A 20,219-nucleotide genomic window follows, 5' to 3' on the forward strand; every position below is an offset into this window, starting at 1 on the left:
GGATAATATAATGCCTGATGATCTATCACTGTCTCCCGTCACCCCCAGATGGGACCATCTAGTTGCAGTAAAACAAGCTCAGGGCTCCCACCGATTCAACATTATAGTGAGTTGTGTAATTATTTCATTATATATTACAATGCAAATAATAGAGATAAGGTGTACAATAAATGTAATGTGCTTGAAGCCAGGTACGGTGGCTCACATCTGTAATCCCAGCATTTAGGGAGGCCGAGGTGGGTGGATCACTTGAGGTCAGGAGATGCAGACCAGCCTGGCCAACATGGTGAAACTCCAACTCTACTAAAAGTGCAAAAAATTAGCCAGGTGTAGTAGGTCCACACCTGTAATCTCAGCTACTCAGTAGTCTGAGGCACGAGAATCACTTGAACCCAGGAGGTGGAGGCTGTAGTGAGCCAAAATCATGCAACTGTACCCCAGACTGGGAGACAGCGAGACTCCATCTCAAAAATCTTGGCATTGATTCTAGCCAACTGGCCATTGGTTTAAGCCACTCAGTTTATAGTGCTTTGGTACAGCAGCCTGAGGAAACTAGTGCATCCGTATTTTTTGGATTGATGGTTACTTGCAACATCCCTTAGGGATAATTTTTCAGCAGTCAGTCTGCATCGGGATCTGAAAGGTCCTTCTTTTCCAATTTCTGGGAAAGCAGGTCCAAAATCCCTTTCACCTAACTCTTAGTTGACATGCCTGTTCAAGAATGGAGAAGGTAAGGGGCCTCTCCAATGTACGTGATTCTGGTTCCAATCTTCCAGTATCTTACTCTGCATAGACTATTCGTACAGGTTATATGTTGGTGGAATAGATAGACATCCTGATATCTGTATCTATGTCTATATCTGATGTACATACTCTACTCTAAATCTATTGAGCTTTTTATGAAACACAATACCATAAGCTTCCCCCCTTATGTTATCAAAAACTTGCTGAAAACACCGTTTTAATAAAATTGTCATGTCATACCCTCTCGTACATTTGGATTTACCATAATTTGGCCAGTGTTAACAGGTTGTTAGGCAATTGGTGGCCTTTCCCCTTTCTGCCACATCTCTTCAAATGAAGCTTTGTCCACATTTCAAAATATCTCCTTGAGATAGTGTACCAGAAAGGCTAAAAGCTGTAAACTGGGCCAAAGGTTATAAACATTTTAATATTCCTAATACTTACTACCAAATTGCTTCACAGAAATGCTGGTTGTTCTTTCCTTTAAAATTTAATCACAAAAGACTGATCTTGGTAGCAAGAGAAAGAAATAAGGTCATGGAGGGCATTGGAAGCATTTGTGTCCAACAGGCACAAGCAGGCAATAAATACCCCCTTATGAAAAGCTCAAAGCCATGCATAGTGTTTGCATAACATGTTGCTAACTAAAGACCTCTCTGGTTCACAACCTTTCTGAAACTCAGTGTTTAAATGCAATATAGTCTATTAAATTGTCAGCTCAAGTACTCAGCAGAAGGCATCTGTCTCTTCTTTGCTCTTGGGGATGTTTCTGCTGACCTTCACACTGGAGTTCAGAGATAATTTTTAATAAACTATTGTCACTTGAAAATAAACAGTCTGGACAATGTATGGTCCATTTGGAACACTGAAAAAATAAACAATCTAGGGTATGCTTCCTTCCTGTCTTTGTAGGCCTTTTTGGAATGTGTGTTCCAAATACTTCCCTTTCTTCCCAGAAGCAGGAGGTTTTATTTAAAATAAAGCTGTTTATTTGGCATTTCTGGAAGACCCTTTTCTGAGGAACCACAGCAATGAATGGCTTTGCATCTTTTCTTGGAAGAAAACAGTTTATCCTCCTGGTACTATTTCTTTTGCAAATTCAGAGTCTGGGTCTGGATATCAATAGCCGTCCTACCGCTGAAGTCTGTGCAACACACACAATTTCACCAGGACCCAAAGGTGAGGAAAGAAAACCACAATTTTCGTGTATAACAAATATGATCTCTTCCCTCAGCTCTGAACCCCTTCCTAGATTTCAATGACTTTCTCTTCTTTCCTCCCTAGTTTCCTCCCACTTTCCTTCTATTTTGGAAAACCGAGATTTTCTATATCTGGTCTGTTACTTCTTTAAAACTCTCCCTTGATGTTAGGTAAGAGGATGTTGGGAGGGGGAAACCCAGGACAGGGATCTGAGGGAACTTACCCAGGGCAGGGGGAAATTCCCTGTTACATTCTGTTCCAGGAGCAGATGCACAATCCAGCCATCAGCCTTCAGAAATCTTTTCCTCCCTTAGAAGCATCTCTATTCTTTGGCTATTTTTATTCTCCTCCTTTCTAATACTGTTGCTGGTAAAACTGTTTAGGCAAAAGGTCAGTAAAAGAAAACTTAAATCTTAAATATATGTTTCATAAGTTAATGGGATCCTGAGTTCCAACCTAGAGGATGGAAACATTTCGTCGAGTATTGAAGGTAGTATATATAAGAACATTTCTTTATTTGGAAGTATAGTCTTTGGGGCCAAATACCTTCTGCAGAAGAATGGTAGAATATTGCAAAATGTTCTCAAGTAGAGCCAAGGTCCAGATATGCTTGAAGCAACTAGTAGATACAAAATCTATTTTTTTTTCTGGTTATAGCTTTTACCCTTTGGTTCTGAAACTGGTCACTGTAGTGCAGATTGGTGCTCCGTTATTAGTAATTTGTGCTGTTTCTCTAGGCTATAGGGTGGAAGAATTGCAGCTGCTTAAAATTTTAAGTAGAAAAGGTTTTTCAAAAAAAAAAAAAAATTCAGAAATACGTTGCCCTATGCTTGTCACTTATTTAAATGTGTATTGCTTAAAGTGCGGTTTTCTTAATTACTGAATTAATTTTCCTCTAAGATTGCAATCCAAGTTTTAACCTTTGATACGATAAAATAAATGCTGTGGGGAACAATGAGACCTTAGAGCTTCCAAATAATTTCTTGAGTGAATAAATGAATAATGTGAGGGCAAATGTTCAGAAAACAAGTTTTGATTAGAAATAAAGTATTTACTTAAAACCATTACTGAACTTTTCTTAGAGTGTAGGAAACTTTAGATTATTCCTGGGGTGTCATGGAAGATGTTGAAAATTAAAGTTTTTCTTGTCCCTGCAAATGGGAGACTCCATTTGAGAATAGCACTATTTTTTTACCTAATAGAAAACTTCTCCCTTCCCACTTTCCCATTAGAAACCCTGTTAAGATTTCAAACAATGGAAATCTCATTAACCTTCCTCCTGAGCATGCGTAGACATTATGAGATAATTACAAGCCAGAGTGTGACAAAATGGAGTGAGTGCTCCTGCGGAGAGATACTTGGGAAGCAGAGTTCTAGAACTCTGGGTTCTAGAACTAAGTCTGTTATGTTCTTGGATATGATTTCTTCTTCTTCATCAGGAGCCTGGAAACTGTGTCAAATGGACTCTAAATTTTATTCTTAATAAAAGAAATCCATGATTCTGGAATGTACTGAGTACCTACTAAGTTTCAGATACCATGTTAGATGCTAGGGGTTGGAATCTAAGATAAGTAACCTCTCCTAGCTCTTGCATCTACATATCAAGCTTTGTATTAGATTACAAATTCTTGAGGTCAGCACCAGTTAATTTATCCTTTTTCTTTGCAAATTCCCTACATACCTAAATGCACCTAAAGCAATATAAGCATATTCATCACTGCTTTTCCTCTGCTGTAGGCACTATGCTAGATGATAGGGCTGCAGCAAAAGCCAAGACATGGTACCTTCTCTCAAGATAAGAGCAGTTGATCAGGTGTGTTGGCTCATGCCTGTAATCTCAGCACTTAGGGAGGCCAAGGCAGGTGGATCACTTGATCCCAGGTGTTTGAGACCAGTCTGGGTGAAATAAGGATACCCCATCTTTACAAAAAATTAAAATAATTTTTAAAAAATAGCTAGGTGTGGTGGTACACACCTGTACTTCCAGCTACTTGGGAGGCTGAGGCAGGAGAATTAATTGCTTGAGTACAGATGGTTCGACCTACATGGGCCATGATCATGCCACTTCAGCCTGGGCAACAGAGACCCAATCACACACACACAAAATTATATATTTTTTTTTTCTGAAAAAAAAAAAAAATATATATATATATATATATATGTGCTGTCATCTTCTCCACCTTGTTCCTTCATGAATACTATGACAATCCCTCCATACTCCTAAACAAGCTATATATATATATATATATATATATATATATATATATATATATATTAGCTTTACAAAATTAAAAAAATATATAGTATGATGGCTAAGTAAATGTTTTAAAGGACTGGATTATTACATTTTTCTATATTTTTCCCTAAGATCAAGCTAGACTTAATACTTTTCTCCTTGGCTAATCATCTCATTACTGTATTCACTAGCACTGCAGCAGCACAGTGCTCAGAAATTTCTAGATACTCTGGGAAACAGAACATGAAAGGAATTTTCCCTAAATTCATTTGGTAGAGTGAAAACTAAATACATTATTTAGAATTGCAGAATGCCATTTGTGAAAACCCAGGAATGCTAACCAATCATAGAATATATTGACCAATATACAGATATTATCTTTAAAGTCTTATTTCCCCAGGCATAGTTTAGTGGAAAGATAGACACTGGAGTTAATCTTGTTGTCTTCAGCATGCTGTTAACATCTGCTACACTTCAGTGTCTTCATTTGCAAAATAAGCATTCATCTCAGACCTGTTTTAAGAATTATTGGTTAATCACTGTGCACTTTAAGCTGTGTAGATATCATCAATAAAAATTTTAACAAATTCTATTTTATCTTTTCCTTCCCTCCCTAAGTCTGTTAAGTAACGCTTTTGAGAATAAGATCAAAACTTCTTTGTTGCAAGCCATTATTATTTTTCTTTTTATGCCTTAAACATATTGTTTGTTACCTAGTAGGAAAATGAAATGCTCTCTCTCTCTTTCTCCCTTCCACTCCCCTCTCCTCCCCTCCCCGCTTTCTCCCTCCTCCCATCCCCTTCCCTCCTCCCACATTTTGGTAGTTTCTTTAAACAATTTATGTGAAATTCTGACCTCTAGTGGTTTTCTTTGAAAACAACAGTGAGACAATATGTATAAAATAAAAGAAAAAGAAGAAATAGATGCAAAGGAAGCAAGAGAGAGAAAAATTTTAAACAAAAATTGTTAAAAAATTATTTTTAAACGATAAATGTGGATGATGCTTTACAATTTTCAAGGACCTTTAAAATCATTGTCTTGCTTAATTCCCGTAATTTCCTTCTGTGGTAGCAATTTGTTTAAACTTAAACCTAAGGAAACAATTTCAGTAGGGCCAAGGGGAGTGCCCAGGGTCTTTCAGCAGGTCAAATCTTGCAACTTGAACTTGACCCTGGACCTTCTGGCTCCAAGTTCAGTGTCATTTCATGATATCCACTAGTTTATACTAATTCTTTATCAGGATTGAAAATACAGTCCACCAGTCACATTTTGTTGATTAAAACAATGTACAAGGTCTAAGGTCTAAGAACATGGCATCATGCAACCTCACAACCCAGCACTGTCTTAGGTACTAAAATATGCTGAAAGTGATGGTGTGTCTCCACCTCGATAATCAACTACATGACTTCATTAATTTGTTTGTTAATAATGTTATTTTACCCTATTGCTTATTTTGATGTTTGCTAGATTTTTAGTAGGGCTTTTTCAATGAAATTTTTTTTGTGAGTCTTTTTCCTGCTGGCTTCTCTCAGCTTCTCCTACATCATTTCAAACTTGTCTCTCACTTCTGCTCTTTAGTGGGCATGCTGGTCTTGGCTCTCCGTCCTGACTTGAGACCTTGGCTCATGATGACTCCTCTGCCTGCCCTGCTCTTACCCAGATGTTCCCAAAGATAGTTTCTTCTCCTCATGGAGGTCTTAGCTCAAATGCCTTCTGTGCAGCAAGGCCCTGCCTACCACCTGTAATCTTTGTCATAGTCCTCAAAGTATTGTATTTTCACAGGCTCACTACTAAGGGAAAATCTCTTGTGCATTGATGCATGTATAGTCAGTCCCGGAGTACAAGCTTCCCAAATGGATGAGGATACCAGTCCTCCTTGCTGAGCATGGTTTTCTAAACCTAGAGAGCTCCCAACACAAAGTGGTTGCTCAATACATATTTTCGATTAAACGAATTTACCCAAATTTTCCATGAAAGACCCCCAAATTTTAATTTGAGGTCTTGAGCTATTAACACAACTCTCTCAAAATATCATATAAGTATGCCCTGAAGTTCCTAAAAACTATTGCACGTGCTCCCATAAAAGGGCTGCTCCTGGGGTCCATGACCATTGTGCCAATTCTCCAACAACCTAAGAACCTCCCTGGTAGGGGCCACTGCTTTTCCCCTATTTACCACAGTGTCTCTGCTTCCCAGGTGCCCCTGTCTCTGCCTAGCCACTAACACACTGCTGCCTCCTTCACTAAGGAAGCATTTCTGATGCTTCTAAGGACACTGATTTCCGTGGGTAACCATCATGACTCCTCCACATGTGTAGCCTGTGATGCAAACACAAGGCAGAGCAAAGCTCTTTCCCTTTCAGCATGTTGCATCCAACGGGGTGGCTGAAGCAAGATTGTTAGCACACATTGAGTAGCTACAATTCACCCAGCACTGTGTGAGTGCTTTACAACCATGTTTAAATTTAATTATTTCAATGGACTTTGAGCAAAAGGTCTTTATTATCTCAGTGGACTTTGAGAAAAATGACTTTATTATCTCAACGGACTTTTGAGAAAAAAGACTTTATCATTCCCATTGGACAGGTAAAGAAATTGAGGTAAAAATTATCAAGTCACTAGCTCACAATTAACACTTAGTTCAGGTCTAGTTGGGTCCTCTGTTCCAATCAACCTGATAAATCCACTAACAAGCCAGAGAGGCCCCTACACAGTGTTGATGGCACCTCAGTATTTTATGGGGCCAGAAGAAATGGCTACTTTAGTCTTTACTTAAAGCCCCATTGGTCCCTATGGAACTCCAGGGCACACACCTGAGTGTCAGACAATACAAGCTCTGCACGGTTGCTGCTCCTCTTTGATGAGAGAGGCTATGCCGTGAGTAAAGCCTTATGGCACTCACCCCATCCTCTAGAATAATTTCTTTCTCAGAAAACAGAAAAACAGACTTCTGTTCGGCCATCCGCTATTCTACTGGACATGGCTCTGAATCCCAGCAGTTGACACAACTTTACTTCCCAAGATACCTCTCAGCCCCCGACACAAATAGGACATTTTGTGACTTCCCCAGATGGATAAGCAGATATACCCAGGAAAGTTTGGATCTTTTTCATTCTCAAACTGGAAGTCTTACTACCTTGTAAGATTGCTCTCAGAGATACTTTGGTTTAACTCCAGTTCTTTTTACTTTTGTGAAAACTGAGACCCAGAGAGGTAAAATAACTTGTTCTAGGTCACACAGCTGCTAATTGGTAGCAGGGCTAGAACTAGAACTCAGATTCCAGATTTTTGGAGCAGCCATTGTTCCATTCTACCATATTACATCACTTTCCTCACCTTATATCATTCTCATTAAGCATAAAATGGTTAGTTGGTTTTACAAATTAACAGTAGAAAAGGAGATCCATGAGATCAATATATAAACATGACAGCCGGGCGCGGTTGCTCACGCCTGTAATCCCAGCACTTTGGGAGGCCGAGGCACGTGGATCACGAGTTCAACAGATCGAGACCATCCTGGTCAACATAGTGAAACCCCGTCTCTACTAAAAATACAAAAAATCAGCTGGGCATGGTGGTGCATGCCTGTAATCCCAGCTACTCAGGAGGCTGAGGCAGGAGAATTGCCTGAACCCAGGAGGTGGAGGTTGCAGTGAGCCGAGATCGCACCATTGTACTCCAGCCTGGGTAACAAGAGCGAAACTCCGTCTCAAAAATAAATAAATAAATAAATAATAAAAAAAATAAACATGACACAGAACTATTCTAGCTCAGTTACCTTAATACAAGTTAAGTTGCTGATTCTTTTCTGGTGATTATCAGAAAGGGTAAGCATTTTCCCAAAGCTTTTTATTAATTGAATCAGTTCACTAGATTCTTTCATTATGTGTTGTAATGTGTATTTTATGGATAAGAACAGACCAATATTTTTAATGAATTTTTTAAACTTTTATATTTCAGTATATCAATATTTAGAACAATTTTAAATCTCTTTTTTCCCTTAGGTAGATATCAAGAAGACATTTCAAGTTTAGGTCAGGAAGGGAAGAATAAAATTTTAGTCAATGAAAGTGTTGGTAAAGATGAGTCAGGAAGTAGTACTAAATGGTAATGATAAAAAATAATTTGTTTCTTTTAAATATGAACTTAATAAGCCATGATTCTCTCCAACTCTCTTACATAATAATTTGAATAAGTTCACTTGCATGAACTTGGAGCTCATGGGCTTTTATATTTATATATCATGGACTTTTATATATGTATAGTTTTAATCTGAGCTCTGCCATTTACCTAGCTATATGACCTTAAGGTTCAATGTCTTCATCTATAAAACGGCCAAAACATTGAACTTGTGGAGCTAGAGAATAGAAAGATGATAAACAGAGGCTGGAAAGGGGAGTGAGGAGACATGGGGACAATTAATGGAAACAAAAATAATAGAAAGAATGAATAAGACCTAGTATTTGATAGTAGAGCAGGGGAACTATTTAACTGTACATTTGTAAATAACTAAAAGAGTGTAATTACATTGTAGCACAAATGTAATTTGTAGCTTGAGTATAGCCAATTTTCCCTGATGTCATTGTTACACATTGTATGTTTATACCAAAATATCTCTAACAAATATATACACCTACCATGTACCCACAAAAATTAAACATTTAAAAATTTAAAAATACAATGGAGATCATATTGCGCATGTCAAATGTTATTTTGGAAATCAAAACATGTTTAGTATATAGCTTAGCTATCATTTCTTTCATTAGTCTCCACTACTGTTTGTTACCAAAAGCTGTCTCTCTCCCCCATTCCTAAAGAAAGTCTCATAGACTGTAAAGTCGGCTCCCCAAATAGAAATATACCAGGGTAAGACTTCTCCTTTCTGCTGCTTATCTCAGTTTTCTGCCTGTTTTTGTCTTACTGCAAAGTCAATTTTTATTTGTCAAGAGCTCACAAACTTGAGACCACCTCTTCTCTTCCCTGATATTGCTTCCTTTCTGTAGTTCTCCAAGTAAAGAACTACAGATCTGGTGTTTCTTATTAATACAAAGGAAATAACAGTGCAAAATACCCCTACGGTTATCATGGGGATTACATGAGTGAAAACTGAGCCTCAGATTTCTCATTAGTAACATGAGGATGATAACAGTGTGACTTCTTCAAAGGGTTGTGGTGAGGAAAAATGAGTTAGGCCACGTAAAGCTCTTGGTGCAGCACTTGAAGTAGCCTCAGGGACTCTGTAAATCAGAGCAAACCATGGGAGAGCAAAACCCAAGGGAGAATGAGATTGTTTCCTGTTTATTGTTCTTTCTTCTTCCTTTAGGAAATACTTCCTTTAGCTACTGTCTATGCCATATAGGCAGGCTATTCTATTGGCCTTGGGTCATTGATGATATATAGGCCAGGCACAAATTCTCTCTTTCTCTCTTACGCCTCTTGTTTATATTTATAGAATTCTACTTGTAGAAATTTGGTAACTCTGTTAGCATGGTTTGATTAGACTCTTCATATTTCTTCATAATATTTCAACCCATAACCAATTTGTCTTTTTTTTTTGCATTGCCTATTGGATTTGCAATAATTTTATACGATTCTTTAAATTATATTTTATGGCTTTCTCTGCTCTTTTAGAAAAGAATTGTACATATACACAGTAAAAATCTGACAGATTCAAGTAAAGTAGCATCTAAATAACGTGTTTTTTTTTCAGTTTAGGTATTTTGTGGTCACGTGGAGATACTTGTATTTGTTAAACAAATTATATGAACAGAAGTCTTTCTTTAGAATTCACAAAGTTTCATCCATTATTCTGCTTTGGCTCAACTGATACCTATAAGGATCATCACCCTTATTTTAAGGAGAAGGAAACTAAATCATACTGCTCTTACATGTGATTTGACCACACAGCTGTGAGAAGGTTTTCTGAGGAGAAACCCTGTGTGCATTCTACTTCCCTAACTATGAGAGAGGAACCCTAGATAATGTCATCTCAGGAACAATCAGCTATATCTTAATAAGACAGACTAGATTTGCTGAGGACACAAAATTCTTTAAACAGGTAACTCATTGTTACCTGCATTCAAGAGCTTTTAGATTTTGAGGTCATTTATTTGATACTACCCAGGGATATGTATGTGCAAGACATAACATTGAGTATAGTCAAAATCGCTTTTGTTTTGTTTTGAGATGGAGTCTCACTCTGTCGCCAGGCTGGAGTGTAGTGGTGCGATCTCGGCTCACTGTACCCTCCGCCTCCTGGATACAAGAAATTCTCCTGTCTCAGCCTTCCAAGTAGCTAGAACTACAGGCGCCCACCAACACACCCAGCTAATTTTTGTAATTTTAGTAGAGATGGAGTTTCTCCATGTTGGCCAGGATGATCTTGATCTCTTCACCTCATGATCCACTTGCCTCAGCCTCCCGAAGTGCTGAGATTATAGGCCTGAGCCACTGCACCCGGGCAAAAATAGTTTTGGTAGTGTTGTTCTGCCTGGCCTGAGATGAACCAGGATTTAGAAAAAGATTTTGCCAGTCAGAGCCAAAAGTCATCTTTCTTGCATCAGACCACATGCTGGGTAACCAAATGACAGGACAACCGAAAGAAGGAGGTCCATATGTCCAATGGGAAGTTGAGGGATGCAGTGTGGCAGCAAGTGTGACAATATACTTCAGACAAAAATGACAGCCCCAAAGAAATGTGCGTGGGTCGGGGGGTACTTTGACACACCACAAAGGAAAGTCTCTGGAACCTATCACTGTCACCCTCGCACCATGTTTCACTTAAAGAGTAGAGCTGGACAATGTCACCAACGATTTTGGGGCAAAGCCAGTGCTAGACCACAGACACAGACCAAATACTCTGAAATAAAGCTCACACTGAATGTGCAAAGCCAAGAGATATGACCTGCTTTCCTCAATTGGAGCACACTTAAGATGACATTTCATTTTTCAAATTAAAATGAGCTCAAAATTTTGATTAACCTGGGTAGAGAATGATTTTGTCTCCCCATGATTTGGGAGACAATACCATGTTGGTATTATTCTACTGTGGCCTAACGTCACCAATATAAGGTTTTTTTTTTCCTCCCTCTTTCTGATTCTCTAATATTTTAACTCCGAACGGGTAAGTGTATGCAAGATTTCTCAACTGCCAAGGTGTCCCAGCATCTGTCCACAGGGCCTTATTAATAAGAAGATAATCTCCTAAAGTACATCATATCACTGCCTCTTCTATATCCTTTCTTGTCGTAATTTTAGGAATATAGAAAAATGATTGGGGTATGAGAAGTTAGAGCACGGTATTCTATAGTATCAAAAAGCACCACCAGTGCAGCAAAGTTATTGACTCAATTTTCCGGTTAGTAGAGACTCTGAGTCTTGGAGCAAAGGATGTCCAAGGGAGGAGGAACTAAGTGTTATCCTGCCCCCTTTGAAGTGGATAGGATTAACATTTTCATAGGGTAGAACACAGAATTACTTTCTTATTTGTTTGTTTTAAGCTGCAATGGCTTCAACATAAATAAAAACTCATTATATTTATCTGCTGCATTAATCCATTTTGTCTTGCTATAATATAAAGGAATACCTTAAACTGGATAGCTTATATAGAAAAGAGGTTTATTTTGTTCATGCTTCTGCAGACTCTATAAAAAGTGTGGTACCACCATCTGCTTCTGGTGAGGGTCTCAGGAAATGTACAGTCATGGCAGAAGAGCAAAATAAAGGAGGACAGTGTCACACTCTTTCAAACAACCAGATCCTGTGTGAACTGAGAGCGCAAACTCACTCATTACCACAAGGATAGCACCAAGCCATTCATAAGAGATCCTCCTACGCGACTCAAACACACCCGATCAGGTCCCACCTCCAACAATGGGGATTACATTCCAACATGAGATTTAGTTTCTTTTTCTTCCCCATATAATTTTCATAGTTGTTTTGCAGAAGTTGTGAGATTGTTTGTATCTGATCCAGTCAACCAAATGATAGTTTAAACCTGAGGAGCCAATGAAGTCTTCGAGTAGAACAACTTTAGATTTGCTTTTTAGACAGATAAATCTCTTAGCAGGGTTGAAGATAGGCCAAGTCTTACTAGGGCTGGAGACAAGAGTTGAATTAGAACTGTTGGAATAGAGAGAATGGGGTGCATTAGAGAGGCATTTCAGAAGTAAAATTGGGAGATTATGATTTCCTAATTGTGTTTGAGTTGCTTGTGAACATCAACTGAAAATTCCAGCAGGCAGTTGGAAACGGATATCATAAATATTTCTTAGGCATTATTTTTCTAGAAGACCTAATCATATAACCTATCATCTTGACTTACAGGTTTTATATTTTGTCTCGTGTAGTGATTGATGATTATTAAAGAGGGTTCTGCCATTTTTATAGATACTTGAGATGTTCATAGATTGTATGCAAAGTACTGGCAAAAACTGCAATTAATTTAGCACCTACCTAATAACTTACATCTAGTAACAATACTATGCTTTTTCCTTAAATTTGTTTCTAACTCACTTTGTACTTAAATGAATTTTACAAAGAATAGTGTACGTTACATATACAGAGTGTTGTGAATGTTTAGATGCCAAAAGCAGAAATCTGCTCTGGGAAAACACACACACACACACACACACACACACACACACACCATAGTGTTACAAATCTGCACGATAGGGTAAGGTCTCAAAGAGGCGCCCTTGTACCTCTTTAATATCTAGTGACTAGAAATTCCACATGGCCCCTTAAATGCTCCTGGCATAATGTAATAGTGTAATATTCTGGAGCCCTCACTGCTTTCTAAGAACCCATCTAAGATCTTCATGTTCATGAAGCACATTTACTCCTCACAACAACCCTGTGAGGGAGGCACTTCATTATTCTGACTTACTGGTGAGCAAACTGAGGCTTACAGAATTTAAATTGGTTGCTAAAGTCCCCTACCCTGTCAGTGATAAAGCCTGGACTTGAACCAAGCACTTTGATCCCAGATCCTATGCTCTTAACAACTGCATTGCAATGCAGAAACATGCCACTTAGTCCTGGATTGATCGGATTTCTCTTTGTTTTTGCTTCTATGGGCCTGGCTGAGAATGCATTTTAATAATGAATGATATGTGGAAGGCAGAAGGAAACCTGCTTAACAAACCTTAATGTTGCATTTTTCATTAAGTACAATGTTAGTTCCTACCCCACCAACCTACTTACTGAGACATGCAATGACTGCAAAATAATTGCAGCTTCCAAGTAATAATTCTTTTTAAGCCAAATAAGTCTGAAAACAGAAAGAAGATGCTTTGTAATTCAAATAGGAGAGACTGTAGGATTCTTGAAATCCTCAATTGTCTTCTTTGCTAGGTTGTACAGGAACTAGCTGAAGGGGAAATGAAGTCCATGGGCCCCTGGAATTGATGGGGCACAATTAAGAGGTGGGCTGAGATAATATTCATGACCATCAATGACCTGGCTTGGATCCTAGTAAGCTCCCCATAAATATTAGTGATTATCCATATTGACATGGATGTTGTTATTAGGTAAATTAATTTCCTCACATGTTGTGTTTCCTTGTTTAGTGTGTTAATATAGAAAAAATATTCATTTTGTTTTCTTGTTGGATACTTTACCTTGTCATTTTGGGAGAAAGCAATACAGATGAGTTAAAAGCCAAGTCTCCTGACTCCTGTGTCACTGATCTTTCCAAAGTCTTGCTTTGTTGGATGGCAAGAAAATACACTGCAATTTCCTTTTAGTAACCTACTCATTTGTAAGACTGTATCTAGTGTTTCATCCCACCCCACCAAACTGTTGGGCATAGATCATACTTTGTTCAAGGTAGTCCTGTATCCCTAGGACACAACACAACTTGGTAGCTGGTAGAAATGCAAATAAAAATTGGCCAATGAACAAACAAGTATGAAAATTGAGTTTCTGAACAACATTCAAGAGCAAAGTGTAGAATATCTGCTCTTATCACAAGGAACTTACACTTCAATTAAATTTTTGACGTTAATACAAACAGTTAAATAATATTGCATTATTTAAGTAATACTCCAAGGCAACAATTAGAAAGTAGTAACAAGGAACCAGATAGTGAAGGACATAATTCCGTCAGTAAATTTAGAGAAATAAGAATTTAACTTGATACAGGACTCGTGAGTAGGATTTATAAAGAGAGAAAGAGCCATAGTTCCATTGATATTATTTATATTTTGTGTTGCAAGAGTGTTTTGTGCTTATTGTAACATGTAGCATGTGTAAGGATGCATAAAATGAAGATGTAAAGAAAAAGCTAATGGTGTCTCTTTTTACTATCACCCTTCCCTCTCTGGACCCTCTCCTAACCTGTAGCCATCATTAATAGATTGGTAGTAATACTTTTCTCTAAATTCTATTTATCCCTTCTTTCTCTAAATGATGTCATACATATACAGATATACTACTCTCTAAAGGACCTTCTGTAACATGGAGCTCAATCAGATCCAAGAGCTTTTGCTAACTTATTATTTTTAGTATCAGTATAATGTATTTTGAATATAATTTTAATCATTGTAAAGTTACTGTAATCCTTTTACTTTTAATCAGTCCCATGATGATACACTTTGTTTGTTTAGTTTTTGTTTTTGCCACTCCAAGCATTCTTGTGTATCCATTTGCTCTTACAGTTACTCTTATGAAATAGGCTCCCTAAGGCAAATTAGGGTATGTGTGTTCTTTATTTTAATTATTATTGAGAATTATTTTCCAGAAATGTTGTAGCAATTTACATAGCCAAGAACAATAAATGATAACATTTAGTTCTCTGCATTTAAAGCATCTTTGGATGTGAATCTGATGAGGAAATATGATATAGATTGATACACGTACATATACACATATATTCTCTAATGGGCTGGACATTTTCATCTATTTATTGCTTAAATTTTTAGATCTTTTTATTTCATTTATTTTCTTTTTTGCAAAGCAATTTTCAAAAGCTCTTTGCATATTAAGAATTTTAATAATTTCTTATCTTAGTGTTTGATTGTTTGCCTTGTTTATCATGTTTACAAACCTTGCATATTTATGTGAAATATTTTACCATATAAAAACTTTGCATTTCTCATATGTTATATATGTCTATCTTTCCTTTTATGACTTTTAGGTTCTTCTCTAAACAGACTAACTGCAAATGAAAAAAATAATTATTTTTCAATAGAGGTAGGAACTAAAACATTTTGATGAACAATGAATAAACAGGTTGGACAGGAATAGAAGGTTATACAGCAGAGAAACTCCTGGGCACATTAATTAAATGAGCCATTTATCAGAATGTCAGAAAATAATGTGGGAAAGTTCCATTGATGCCAGCCTGTGACAGTTCACATACTAATTAGTTTGAAGTGGCCTATAAACACAGAAGAATTATTGAAACATTTTGAATTGGGCAGTAATACGATGAAAATATGATTTAATAAAGATTAATTTGCAAGATAGTTGGGAAAAGTGAAGTTCAGATTCCAGGAAACCAATATTTCAACAACTATTTATTGAACAGACACTATTCTAGGCACTTGAGATACATCAATGAAAATCTTTAGGGATCACTTGTAAGGAACAGGGTTACAGCACAAAGACTGGAAGACATAAAATAATGGCAGTAGGGATGGGGGGAAAAGGAGAGAGTGAACATAATGATTAAGAATCAAGATGAGAGTAAGGAAGCTGATTTGGGTACTGAGCCTTGGAAATTAGAGCATGACTGTAATATTGAAAGACAAAGATAAATCAGAAGGAGAAACAAGAATATGGGGTGGACAGAAGCAGTAGAAGCAGTGGTGTGTGTATTTGCCTCCTGGGCTGCCTTATGAGATTATAGGCCATCAGCACAGGCCTCCCAGCAGACTGGAGTCAATTCATTAATCAGCCATTATTGAGAAAGACATTTCAATCAATTACAAACTCTTTTGACTGTATTGTCATTAAGCTCACATTTATCTACCTTGTCTTTAAGAATGTTACTCCTTTCATTTTGAAAACAATTATTGAGCAATCACCTATTTACTGCTTCTCAGACTCTGTGCCAAGTGCTAAGAATATAAAGTTAACAGTCTATCATCCCTGACCTGTCTCATCACCTATGACACAATGCGATGGGATCCTATAAAGTGAGAAGGGATTAAGGGAGTTAATTTAGTTCTGACTGTTGAAAGGGAGATGGAGGCAGGAAAGTCTGTATTGAGAAGACTCCCTGGGAGAGGAGGTAACACGTGAGCTGAACTGACAAGGTACGTAGAGTTCAACAGAAGACAAAAATCCCATGGGCAAAGACATTTTAGCACCAGCCTGCCCTCATATAAGGACAAATTTGTATTCTAGTTTATTTTCTTTGCACTTACCTTACGATGTAAGTTTATTCTGGTTGAGATCATTCTAAAGAATCCTATTTACTTCTTTCTGACAAAGAATAGTGGAGAGTTTTAAGTGTGGGCAGATAGAGTTAGGTGTTTCCTCCTTTGTGCTCCCTTAGCAGTGACTCTCAGCATTAATCATAGTAATTATCTGCTTTTTTGTTTATCTTCTCCTGAGGCTTTGACCTCTTCCTGGAAGGAAACTTATTCTCCTAATCATTATCAAGTATTTGTATTAGTAAAGAAACTTGTGTTTGCAAGTGAAAGAAGTCAACACAAACCAAACTTGACGCTGGTCAACCAAACACACGGAGAAGAGAAGGGGAAAACATAGACTCATGTAACAGGAATGGATTCCAGCCAAGTTAGGTCCAGCTGCTTGAGTCAGGTGTTCTGGGCTGAGTCTTCACACTGTTCTGCTTTTCCCTGTACTGACTGTAAAGTGGATTCTCTCTTCATGATGTCAAAATAGATTTGAATTCTTCAATGATAGTCTATCCTTTCTGAGACTCCTGCAGAAAGAGCAAGTCTCCATTTTTGAAAGTTCTAAATAAAAGCTTTCAAATGAGACTGTGGGCTCTTACAGGGTCACATGTGAATTGCTGAATGAATTCCTATGGATACGGTCTAAACCATATGGATTGAGAATGAGTAAGTATGATTTCCTACAGAAAACTGTGGAGCTGTTACCTGAAGCAAAGGGAGTGGATACGAAGAAAATGAAAGCAAAAAATGTTCACCATGCATGCAATATTTATGGACCAATGAGAGCACATTCCATGCTAGTGGCTCTTTGAGGAATTTTACCATCCATAATCTTACTTAATCTTTAGGTAACTCCATGAGAAAAGGGTCATCATCCCCACTTTCCAGGGTAGGAAACTAGAGCAGGAAGATTAATTATTTAATATAAGATTTAATGTAAGTTTAAATAATTTATCAAATAATTTGACAAATTACTTAATAAAATTATTAAAATTAAATTAAATTAAATTATCTATTACATTAAGATGTAAGAATAAATTATTTAGTATAAGATTAAAGATCTGTTATATAGTAAATTCAGGAGGTGAGCCCTATCACAAGCTTGATTTTGTATGTTCCTTCAGTTTTCACTAAAGCAAGTTCCCAAGAGCAAACAACCCAGGACCCACACTGAAGGCAAGGGCACAACTTGTTTATTTCATTTCTGCCAGCAGCCTTCTTGACCACCAGGCTGGGATGCAGTCACATGGATCAAAGAATAACAAATAATATTATTTCACCCTCAGGATCTCCATCAGAACCACCAGGGAGCAGTAGATGACTAAGTCACCCACCGAGCTGCCTCCAGTTAGACACTTGCTTGAAAACGAATGGGAAAGCTTATGGAGGGGAAGAAGGAAGGGGAAAGAATCATGTCACCAATAATTCATATCTGCGTGGCTTTCTGATTCTCAAAGGCCTTCACATACATGCTTGTTTTTGATTTTGCCTTTTCACAAGCAGGGCATGCATCATTAGTCCCATTGTACAGAAAAGCAATCCAAGACCCAGAAATGCTAAGGCAGGAATTTTGTTCTAAATCATCCAGCTTGTTCGGAACATGAGCTTGGAAGACAAATGCCCCTGGTTTGAAACCCGAGTTTACCACTTATGAGCTATGAGACCCTGGATGTCACTTAACCTCTCTGTGACCTCATTTCCTCTTCTGTAAAATGGAGCGAAGGATAGTATCCATCTCAAAGTTTGCTGTGGGGATCAAATGATAGATTGCATGTCAAGGGCTAAGAACATTTTTGGCACAGAGTATTCGATAAACACTATTATTATATTTGTAGAGTGTCTTATGGTTCACACAAAGTATACTCAGTTCAACTACATTTATTAAATGCCAGAGCCAGGCACTGTGCTAAATTCTGGAGCTGCTAGAATAAATCACTTATGATCCCACAATGCTTTCGGTCACAGGGAGATGTAAGAAATAGTGGAGATATACTGATACATTTGGTATGATATTTTTAGACAACAAAGATAATTAGAAGGAGAATTTAGCCCAGTCTGGGAGTGTTAGAAAGGGCTTCCTGAAGGAAAATACTTTTCTAGCTTTACCCTGGCTAAAAATCCTATGGAAAAAAAAAAGTGTGATTTTTTTCTGTTCTATGAATACATGAAAAAAAGCTCAGAAAAGTTAAAAGACTTCCCAAAGTCCCTCTGTAAACGGCAAAGTGGTGCCTCAGTTATGCTACCCTATCCCCAATGATACATTTCCTTGGAATAAAGTCATCAAGTAATAAGCTGGGATTTTTTTTTTAATTTTCTCTCACTATCTTTCTTGTTTAAAAGGAAAAAGAAACTATCATTTTTTCTGCAGCTCCCCTTTTCTCCACGAAAAATTTGGCAGAGTGCCAAGTTCTGTAAAATTCACCATCTGCTAAGAGTCACGGAACCTAGGCCAAAAGGGACAGCTGTATACCACAAGGAATCTAGAGGGATAGAAACATATATGTTGTTGAATCCTCATTTGACTCCTAACAAGCTCTATGGCAACAGGCAAACAACCACATAGTCTCATTAATGGAGCAATAAGTTTCCATCTCCTAGAATTGATACAATGACTACATATCAAGTTCTTAGCTTGTGCTTGGCAGACATAATTGCTCAATAAACACTCGCCATTAACTTTAGCTAGAAAAATGCCATCTGCAGGAGGATCACTTGAGTCCAGCAGGTTGAGGCTGCAATAAGCTGTGTTCACATCACTGCACTCCAGTCTAGATGACAGAGAAAGACACTGAGAGAAAGAGAGACAGAGAGAAAGAGAGAAGAAAAGGAAGAGAGGAAGGGAAGGAAGAGAGGAAGGGAGGGAAGGAAGGAAGGAGGGAGGTAAGGAAGGAAGGAAAGGAAGGAAGGAGTGAGGGAAGAAAGGAAGGAAGGAAACGAAGGAAGGAGGGAAGGAAAGAAGGAAGGGGTGAGGAAAGGAAGGAAGGAAACGAAGGAAGGAGGGAAGGAAGGAAGGAGGGAAAGAATGAAAGAAGGAAAGAAGGAAGGGAGTGAAGGGAGGGAGGGAGGGAGGGAGGGAGGGAGGGTGGGAGAAGCAGGAAGGCAGGGAGGAGGGTGGGAGGGAGGGAGGGGAAGGAAGGAAAGGAAGGAAGAAAGGGAGGGAGGGAGGAGAGAAATGGAAGGAAGGAAGGACGGGAAGGAGGGAAGGAAAGGCAGGCAGGCAGGAAGTCATCATCTAGTTCACCCAGTTCTCCTCTCTGGTCTGAACACAGGTATCACCTGTGCATTCTTTTTTGCCACCCTAGTTTTTGCCATCCTAGGACGCTTCTATAGCTTCCCTTGTAAAGTATTCCAATGTCTGATCAATCTCACAACCTGGAAATCCAACTCTTCCAATATTATGCCTGCTTTCATTTAAAATTTCAACATTCTGCACTCAGAAAAAAGAAAAAGAAACAATTTCTGGTAGTGTTTAAGTTAATTAACATCACAACTTTCTCACTCAAATCGTCTAATCCCAAGAACCTCATTTGTGTCTTTAGACGGTTTTGTTTCTCCTCCTTCCCTCTGCTGATGGACAGGGCTCTCTCACGCCCTGAGATCGCTGGAGTGATAATGCAGCTATCTGGTCAGAATATCGTGTGTGTTGTGCACTTTGTTATCAAAGCACATTTA

General features: G+C 38.1%; 1 protein-coding gene across 1 annotated transcript in view; it reads left to right on the plus strand.

Moving 5' to 3' along the window:
* Positions 1-763: 763 nt before the first annotated feature.
* COLEC10 (collectin subfamily member 10) overlaps positions 764-20,219 on the plus strand; it is a 56,978-nt gene continuing 37,522 nt past the window's right edge. The window contains exon 1 of the mRNA XM_003933107.3: positions 764-1,923. Within this exon, the coding sequence (XP_003933156.1) occupies positions 1,776-1,923 (148 nt within the window). The 5' untranslated portion in view covers positions 764-1,775. The remainder of the gene's footprint in view (positions 1,924-20,219) is intronic.

This window comes from Saimiri boliviensis, chromosome 15 (genome assembly GCF_048565385.1).
Source record: "Saimiri boliviensis isolate mSaiBol1 chromosome 15, mSaiBol1.pri, whole genome shotgun sequence".
NCBI classification, from domain to species: Eukaryota; Metazoa; Chordata; class Mammalia; order Primates; family Cebidae; genus Saimiri; species Saimiri boliviensis.